A 10,142-nucleotide genomic window follows, 5' to 3' on the forward strand; every position below is an offset into this window, starting at 1 on the left:
ATACTCTCAACAAAATCTGGCCCTTTAACTTCTGTAGCTCCCATTTTCTTAATTTCTTACCTTTTTTAATTTGCTCAGTTTTAATCTACAGGTTGTAACCAATAAATTGTGGTCAGAGTCCTGGAAATGTCTTAAAATTTAAAATCTGATTCCGTAAGCTCTGGCTTACAGCATACAGAATAACCAATCTCAAACCTTCCAGATCTCTTCCGCGTATCAACCTCCTTTCATGATCCTGAAACTAAGTGTTGGCGGTGACTAAATTAGGTTCTGTGCCAATAAATAAAGTATTGGAAATCTTTTTTATTATATACAGATGAAAGCCACACTTAAATACTACTTTTCTACATAGTTTCCATTTAAATTAAGGCACTTATCGTAGCGATGGACAAGCTTGGAAATTCCTTCGTCGTAAAATTCGGCCGCCTGCGCCTTCAACCAGGTGGTTAATCAGTAACCCGGTAGAAATACGATTTATGTGGATTTCCTGGAAAGAGGCACTACAATAAACTCTCAAAGGTATTGCCAAACTCTGCACAACCTCAGAACAGCAATGCAAAACAAGCGCAGGGGAAAGTTGGGCTCAAAGATCTTGCCGATTCACGACAACGCCCGGGCCCACACGGCAAATGCCATTCGTGAAGTTCTCGAATCTTTTAAGTGGGAGTTGTTTCCTCATCCGCCGTACAGTCCCGACCTGGCACCGAGCGACTTCCACTTATTCCCAGCAATGAAGAAGTGGTTGTCTATGCAGCGTTTTGATGACGACGCACAGCTTCAAGAAGAGGTAACCACGTGGTTGAAGGTGCAGGCGGCCGAATTTTACGACGAAGGAATTTCCAAGCTCGTCCATCGCTACGATACGTGCCTTAATTTAAATGGCAACTATGTAGAAAAGTAGTATTTAAGTGTGGCTTTCATCTGTATACAATAAAAAAAATTTCCAATACTTTATTTATTTTTAATTCCAAAACGTAATGTACTTTGTGGATAACCCTCGTATTTCTCCTTTCCTTACTTTTCCTGCTATCGAATTCCAGTTTCTCCCTAGACGTACGGCCGGCCGAAGTGGCCGAGCGGTTAAAGGCGTTGCAGTCTGGAACCGCACGACCGCTACGGTCGCAGGTTCGAATCCTGCCTCGGGCATGGATGTGTGTGATGTCCTTAGGTTAGTTAGGTTTAAGTAGTTCTAAGTTCTAGGGGACTTATGACCACAGCAGTTGAGTCCCATAGTGCTCAGAGCCATTTGAACCATTTGAACCAACCTAGACGTACGCTGGAGACGTATATCCGACTTTAGTCGGTTCTTATGTCTGCTACTTTCTCTTGAAACCTTGGACGACAGTAATATCAGTGATCCACTGTCATCCAAGCTGCCAAGAGATAAACGCATACATAAAACCGATGAAGTCAGATCATCGTCTCCAGCGTACATGTAAGGAGAAACTAATAATTCTACAAAAAGACAGGACATGGTAGCAACAATATTACGAGGCGTGTTTTTTAAGTAAGTACCGTTTTGAAATTAAAAAAAGACGTGCTAAGATATCTCAATTTTATTTTTACACAAAAGCTTGTACCTTAATCTACGTTTCTACAAAATTTCCGTCAATATTGAGGCACTTGTCTTAACGTTGTACCAGTTTTTGAATACCCTCCTCATAGAACTCTGCCGCCTGACTTGTTAACCACTGCATCACCACTGTTTTGACTTCGTCATCGTCTTGAAGACGCTGATCGCTCAGGTGTATCTTCAAGCGCAGGAACAGATGGTAGTCACTGAGCGCAAGATCGGGGCTGTACGGAGGATGATCTAGAGTTTCCCATCGCAAAGATAGGATGAGATCTTTGGTCTTATTCGCCACATGCGGACGGGCATTGTCTTGTAGCAAAACGATGCCCTTGCTCAACTTCAGTGGACTGCTGCTTTGATTCTGGTGAGACGTAGGCCACCCATGTTTCATCGCCCGTAACAATTTGGCTTAAGAAATCATCACCGTCGTTGTGGTACCGCTCAAGGAAAGTCAATGCACTGTCTAAATCTTTCGTTTTGTGCACATCCGTCAACATTTTCGGTACCCAACGTGCGCACAATTTTCGGTAATTCAAGTGCTCGGTGACAATGCCGTGCAAAACAATACGAGAAACATTAGGAAAGTCGTCCCGGAAGGAGGAAATCGTAAAACGTCTGTTTTCTCTCACCTTATTGTCCACTTCCTGCACAAAACTTTCATTGACGACCGAAGGACGTCCAGTCCGCTGTTCATCATGCACATTTGTGCGGCCATCTCTAAATGTTCTCACCCACTTTCGTACCATTCCATCACTCATAATGTTTTCTCCGTAACTGCACAGATCTCACGATGCATATCGATCGCTTTTAGGCCTTTAGCACTAAGAAATCCTATAACAGCCCGTACTTCACAGTCGCGGGACTCACGATTATCGGAGGCATCATAAACACTCAGTACACAACGTACACAAGGAAGAATCAGACACTAATGGCGTTAGTGCGTAGATTAAGGTACAGGCATTCATGTAAAAATAAAATTATTGAGATATGTTAGTACGTCTTTTTTTAATTTCAAAACAGTACAGTTCTTAGTTAAAAAACATGCCTCGTATATGTAAGAGCACCTTATAAAGGCAGATTGCCGAAATGGGCTCATCGTGAGTCAGTCGTGAAATGAAAAAGAGTAGTGTAGCTGTCTATTCATAATAATCATGTCATTGGAAGATGTATTTTGGACTGCGGGCCCCAAAGAACGGAAGTTTTATAATTTTATTCGTTCATTTATTCAAAGTTATCTCACGTACGTCATTGGCCATTGGCTGAAGCTGAAGTCTCGTGGGAAAAGTGCGCCTTCTCCACTCTGTTTAACCCGCCTGTGACAGATTAGCCACCAGCAAGAGTAAAGGACATGACTTCACGCAACCGTCCCTACACCGCCGCCTGTAGCCACACGGGTAAATGCTACGTTATTTAACTCTCGTTGGTCTGTCTTTCTTCGCGCACTATGTTATTTTCTGACTCCCCTGTTCAATTTGGCACTCTTTATAGTGTGTTAGATCTGAAGATGGCCAGCATAAATGCGGAAAGCGGTCATTATTTTTAAATAAATGATTATTGCGATCTTGACTGTTTTATTAATTGATAATTGCGGTTAGCGTTTCGCATGATCGATACTTTCAGTATCCATAACTTTATATTGGAACTCTTGTATCTAATCCGTGTTTCGATGGAAAAACAACACTATGGGAACTATCAGTCCACCTTGATGCAAAACACTTTGTTATTTGTTTAATTATTTATTTACCTAACCAGTTTCGGCGACAAATATCGTCATCATCAGTCAGTTCTTTAAATCTAAAACATGCAGAAAATAGCATAGTTACACTGTGTTTGTATAACCTGAAGCGTCACGTGGACAGACTGATGTAATTGTATGTAAATGTAACGTCGCGAAAACGACAGTAAGCACAAAGATACGCACTGTTCTATTTTTTTTTTTTTTTACAGGAAATAACATAATGTGTAAATAACGTATGTACATTACTTTTGTGAAATGCAATTATAATTTCAAAACTAACATTTCAAACACATAGCGGCAGTCAGCCGGTGGCTGATTGCGATCAGTTGTAATACGTTTTGTTTTAAAAAAATAAATGAAGAGCGTTCCTGCTCGTATCTCTCTCTCTGTCTTGTCTGTTAGCCTTTGCACTGATAGGACGCACTATAGCTGCGTTCCTTGCGTACCAGTAATTAATCTTTCTTTCGTGTAGACAGATCTGACGTAAGCGTACTTTCAGAACCATTTGTAATTAAATTAATGTAAATGAATTAGGTCTCGTGATTTCTCATTTTAATAATTCTCCTAGTAGATACAAGATACATTAAATGTCTTATTGTTACAGCCAACGACCAGTACGAGCTTAACGGATCGTAACCTGGAGGCGCAACGACCGAATACGGTTAGCATTCTGCCATTTATTCATTTGCAACTTGCTACAGCGTCCCTGAGATTAACTGCCGATCATCAAGAAGCGTTTTGCAGACTTGAATGCAAGCGCGGAACCTTAAATGATCTGGCCACAGCCTCGAAGCTACTACGATTCCATTTCGCCCGTAAATAGCAGATACCGGCCCAGCAAAACTGATGGTGGTATTGTAAGATGTAATCGTCTCTAAATTTTGCAGCATTTTTCTAGAAATCAGTTTGGTTAGTAACAAAAATACATCCACCTTCAACACTGGCTATCTGATTAATTTCAGTTTCTACTTCAAGCCAAATTATTATTACAGATTTTAGTAATTTGTGAGTGTGAGCGGACGCGTCGGACCAAATCTCCTGGAATGGTCCGCAGCCAATATAATTCATCACTGTAATCGATGAGATCTGTTATATAGATCTGTGGCATCATTTAATTTACAGGGCTCAGATTTTTAGCTGATTGTAGACATCTGGTGATAGTTAAAGCCACGACCTTGCTGCTGTGGGCATAGAGAGCGTTTCCGCTGGGCGAGGACTTCGGGGTGCAGATACGAGCGTAGTGGGCAGCCGGTTTCCAGGAATACTGGGCACAGATTTCTGTCGCAGTCTTCATACATTCACCAGCGACGGACGTGATCCATAATGAAGCACTACGTTAACATCGTGTAAGCGGACATTTGCAACTACGCCACTGCTTTGTTTGACCAACGATTTGTTCTCTCTGTCAGACGTGCTTTGCGCTCTGGACCAACAATGGATCGGTAGAGTCACGAGAATAATTGTTTGGCGCCTATTTCTTACAGCTTTATTCCCTTACGCAGGCAGCATTTCCAGCAGGAAATAAGGTGTGGATTGTGTTTTTCAGCGACGGAGTAAGATCAGGGTCCTTTTATGGTTTTTCAAGGCTGATCTTGGTTTGTGTAAGGCGGGTGTCAATCGTATTCCTTGCAGTTGTGGCGTGTCATACATTGCGCAGACATCAGTACCGTGAAGAGCAGTGCACGGAGTTTGAGCATCACGTACACACACAACAGTAGAGCAAATCTGACATTGGCGAGTATTGCCTTGGTTCCGGGCATCCTATGAAAGAGAATTTTCAGCTATTGGGATTAAGAAACCAATTGAAATGAAATTGTTATGTAACATTGTAAACAGTGTAATATTAGTATATGTTTCGATAGCTTAAATAAACTTACATTCGATAATCTAACCGTGCAGGCTCATAAAAGCTATACAATTTGTGTAAGAATTTCTTAGATCGTCGCTGAGCAGCGACCATCTGATGTTTCAAAGAATATCGTACGCGCCACGGCGCAGAATAAGAATTGTTCATAAATTGTATCGACAGAGATATTTTGTGTTTCTTATTTTTTGACAGCTGAAGAATTGTAATCTTCTTCTGTTACCACAGTCGTGATATTTTTAAAGATGGCGGACGCGTATATGGCGTGGTCCGCAATCACTAATTAGTTGTTATAAGATATTACTATTGTGCAGTGCTATGTAAGAATTTATGTGTGCAGCTACGATGAAATGTCGAAAATGTTAAGGACCTTATTTAAAGATACAGCCAGCAAGATATAAAATTGAAATGTACGGAGCCTATTGTTACCAATACTGACTAAGGTAATTAAATTGGTTATTGTGCTCTCAAATGCTGTAGTGCCTGCTTATTACTTAAAGTATTTCTATGCTATCCATCTCCTATTAGCAGCAACAGAAATACCGGTATTTTTATAGAATGAGATTTTCACTCTGCAGCGGAGTGTGCGCTGATATGAAACTTCCTGGCAGATTAAGTACTGCCAGGAAGTTTGGTATTTTTATAGTTTTCATACAGAATCCAAGGATCGACTGCATGTCGGCAAACGTCGTAGTTAAGGCAGAAGGCGCATTGCTATTTGCCTTGTTTGTGATTTAAATCCAACTTCTTTTAATGTGTGGTGTAGTATAGCAAAGAAAATTTCCAGCTCTGTCTGGTCCCATAGGTTTTTCTGTTCGTAGTTGCATCTCTAGAGGAACGGAAGGTTCCAAATGATTGGAAAAGAGCACAGGTAGTCCCAGTCTTCAAGAAGGGTTGTCGAGCAGATGCGCAAAACTATAGACTTATATCTCTGACGTCGATCTGTTGTAGAATTTTAGAACCTGTTTTTTGCTCGCGCATCATGTCGTTTCTGGAAACCCAAAATCTACTCTGTAGCAATCAACATGGATTCCGGAAGCAGCGATCGTGTGAGATCCAACTCGTTTTATTTGTTCATGAGACCCAGAAGATATTAGATACAGGCTCCCAGGTAGATGCTATTTTCCTTGACTTCCGGAAGGCGTTCTATACAGTTCCACACTGTCGCCTGATAAAGTAAGAGCCTACGGAATATCAGACCAGCTGTGTGGCTGGATTGAAGAGTTTTTAGCAAACAGAACACAGCATGTTGTTATCAATGGAGAGACGTCTACAGACGTTAAAGTAACCTCTGGCGTGCCACAGGGGAGTGTTATGGGACCATTGCTTTTCACAATATATATAAATGACCTAGTAGATAGTGTCGGAAGTTCCATGCGGCTTTTCGCGGATGATGCTGTAGTATACAGAGAAGTTGCGGCATTAGAAAATTGTAGTGAAATGCAGGAAGATCTGCAGCGGATAGGCACTTAGTGCAGGGAGTGGCAACTGACCCTTAACGTAGACAAATGTAATGTATTGCGAATGCATAGAAAGAAGTATCCTTTATTGTATGATTATATGATAGCGGAACAAACACTGGTAGCAGTTACTTCTGTAAAATATCTGGGAGTATGCATGCGGAACGATTTGAAGCGGAATGATCATATAAAATTAATTGTTGGTAAGGCGGGTACCAGGTTAAGATTCGTTGGGAGAGTCCTTAGAAAATGTAGTCCATCAACAAAGGAGATGGCTTACAAAATACTCGTTCGACCTATGCTTGAGTATTGCTCATCAGTGTGTGATCCGTACCAGATCGGGTTGACAGAGGAGATAGAGAAGATCCAAAGAAGAGCGGCGCGTTTCGTCACAGGGTTACTTGGTAAGCGTGATAGCGTTACGGAGATGTTTAGCAAACTCAAGTGGCAGACTCTGCAAGAGAGGCGCTCTGCATCGCGGTGTAGTTTGCTGTCCAGGTTTCGAGAGGGTGCGTTTCTGGATGAGGTATCGAATATATTACTTCCCCCTGCTCATACTTCCCGAAGAGATCACGATTGTAAAATTAGAGAGATTCGAGCGCGCACGGTGGCTTTCCGGCAGTCGTTCTTCCCGCGAACCATACGTGACTGGAACAGAAAAGAGAGGTAATGACAGTGGCACGTAAAGTGCCCTCCGCCACACACCGTTGGGTGGCTTGCGGAGTATAAGTGTAGATGTAGATGTAGATGCTATGTCTCATATCCGGTCGTGATCGAAGATGATCACGACACAAATAAATCAAGTGGCAATGCGAACTCTCTTCTTAATCTTGAGGACGCCACGCCTTCTGCAAACGATTTCAGGTGAAATATAAACTATCACTTACAGTACTTACGTTTTTTGAAAATTCTTTGCTCTTCCCGCGAAGAAGTGGTGCAAAACTCACAAGAGAATAATAATTTGATCAAAATACAAATATCTTTTTTAAAAAAGAAATACACCACAACAGAGATGCTAGTTTTTGCTTAAATTCTGGCTGAATTCCTCCTGTCTACCTGCTCAGACAACAGAGTAACGTAGTTCACGCCAGTTGCTCGCCAGTTGATAGCCAACTACTCCACTATCAGTTGCTTCTGATGTTCGTCTTTTTTCGCTCTGTGATGGCAGTGTTCCTTTATGGTGTATCTTGTGTTTCTGCATACGCCGTCTTTTGTTTCTGATCGGCGTATTGTCGCCTATCGTGACCTAAAGATGTCAACGATCTCTCGTCCTCTAAAATGACTGGGTATTCGTATGTGGAGACGTCGATCGTTTTCGAAGGCGTCACTCGGTTGCATTCCCATAAATTGTTTCAGCATTCGATACGCCATGTTTAACAGAAAGAAACCGTTCTAAGTGAATTAACGTACAAAGTAATACTTCACTTCAAGTAAACGTTACGTATGAGGGCGTGCAGAAAAATAACACCTCCGAATTATTTTTTGTCAAAGCTCTTAAAGTTCTTTAAATAAGACAAAGATTATTAATATTCTACGTCTTTATTCTCCATGTCTACATATTTCTTTCTCAACATAGTAACACCAGCGACGAACACATTTCTCCCAGTGAGAGGCCAGTTTGTTGATACCGACGCCGTAGAATATTTGACTTTGTTGAAGAGCCACAGGCCACCTCTGCTTACACCGCTTCGTCACTATAAAAGTGAACTCCCCGAAGGTGTTCTTTAAGTTATGGAAACAGATGAAAATCGGAAGGGGCCAAGTCGGGACTGTGTATGAAGGGTGATCGATAACAGTGGAACCAGGGGGTCGGATTGATGCAGATGTCGCAACGATCGTGTGTGATCTGGCATTGTTATGCTGAACAGAAGGATGCTTCGGGTGTAGATGAACTCTTCGAATTCTAAATTCGATTACACCACGTTTTCTCATGCACCGACATACGCCACACATCGCCATGTTACATGCTACAATTCGGAGCCCTCCAGCGGCAAAGGGCTGTAAATATGTTGACATGAAGAATAAAGGTATAGAATGTTTTATTTAAAAACCTACTGTTCACATAAACAATACGCCCTCATATGTCCGTTGCATATCGTTTGAGAGGTTTCTCTAATTCACATATTCAGTTGTACCCCTTTCATGTTAAGAATTTTAAAAAATGTAGAAATTTCTACGTTAAATCCTTGCTGCTTTCTTATGGTGAGTCTAGGCTCCAAACTAGTTAAAGAAAAAAAATAGATATAAATGTAGTACACCCATACCTGGCAGCAATTAGGAGCGTATGCTGGAAGTAATGTCTCCGAATTTTTAAGTCTCTTTATTTCCAGTCTGCACCGACATATACCGAAAAAAACGAAGTTCCACCCGAACAGGCCATGAAGGCCCAACGGTACCGACCAGCCGCCATGTCATCCTCAGCCCACAGGCGTCACCGGATGCGGATATGGAGGAGCACGTGGTCAGCACACTGCTTCCCTGGCCGTATGTCAGTTTACGAGACCGGAGCCGCTACTTCTCGAAGAAGACTAAAAATTCACATGTTTGGGTTTCAGTTTTCGATCGGAGCTAGGATTTTTTTCTATCAGTTGCCGATTTCTTTACCTCAGACGACGATTTCTCAATCTGCTGAGCTATGCTAACCTCTAGGTCCTCCTATAACTGGGTGGATAAGTTAGGTGAAAGGTCTGACGAAGCAGTGGTATTCCATGGTGAGACCTTACCCAGTAAATCAGTCATTAACGCAACATTCAGCCTGAGGATAGATCAGCTCAGTCGGAACGTCAGCGTTGGGTGAAACATTATCTTACCAGTCATCTGGAAAACGATGATTAGTTAGGCAGATACTAGTGGTGCCATTAAAGCACGGAGTACTGAAAATTAGAAACATGTCCTTCCAAACAACAATTTTTGGGAACTTGTCGTCATTCAAAGCTAATTATCAATAGCCATGAGAGAATACAGGCTTCAGATGCCACCTTTGAGGTATGCTGCAGTTAACAGCGACCAGCACCTTAATGGAGCACTGCCTACAGTTGGATACTTGGACGAGTGACTCACCACGTCGTTCTCCTCATCCAGAAGGCTGCAGCTCGCGTCCGCCATCTCGGACACCACTCCAGCGAGTCAAGCGGACAGCCCTCCAGCCGGGTCCCCTGGAGAAGTTGCTGGACCTCCGGCCGCGGTAGAGTCCACACATGCACAGCTCCAGGCTTGAGGCAGTCTGTCGGCGCACTGAGGGTCCGGACGGTCTGGCTAGCGAGTGTCGAGCACAGCAGGCTGAGCGCCGTCAGGAAACCATAGTCCCGAGGGGGCGTGGGCGCCAGGCTAGGGGCGGGGCCACGGGCCGGCCGGAAGTGCGTGCAGCGGCCGGAAGTGACGTGTGTCGGAGCACCCGGCGGGTGGCGGCATGCTGGGTTGGGCGGATTGCCGCGAGGTGGCAACGGCGTCGCTGGGGCCTGCCGGGCTAGTATCTGGAACAACAGAAGGGGAAGCGTGTGTGAGTCC

At 43.1% G+C, this 10,142-nt stretch overlaps 1 protein-coding gene across 1 annotated transcript in view; it reads right to left on the reverse strand.

Annotated features, from left to right (window-relative positions):
• LOC126424726 (transmembrane protein 151B-like) overlaps nt 1-9,740 on the reverse strand; it is a 460,556-nt gene extending 450,816 nt beyond the window's left edge. The window contains exon 1 of the mRNA XM_050087446.1: nt 9,696-9,740. Coding sequence (XP_049943403.1) covers nt 9,696-9,740 — 45 coding nt within the window. The remainder of the gene's footprint in view (nt 1-9,695) is intronic.
• Nucleotides 9,741-10,142: the final 402 nt, after the last annotated feature.

The sequence above is a fragment of the Schistocerca serialis genome, chromosome 10 (assembly GCF_023864345.2).
Source record: "Schistocerca serialis cubense isolate TAMUIC-IGC-003099 chromosome 10, iqSchSeri2.2, whole genome shotgun sequence".
NCBI lineage: Eukaryota > Metazoa > Arthropoda > Insecta > Orthoptera > Acrididae > Schistocerca > Schistocerca serialis.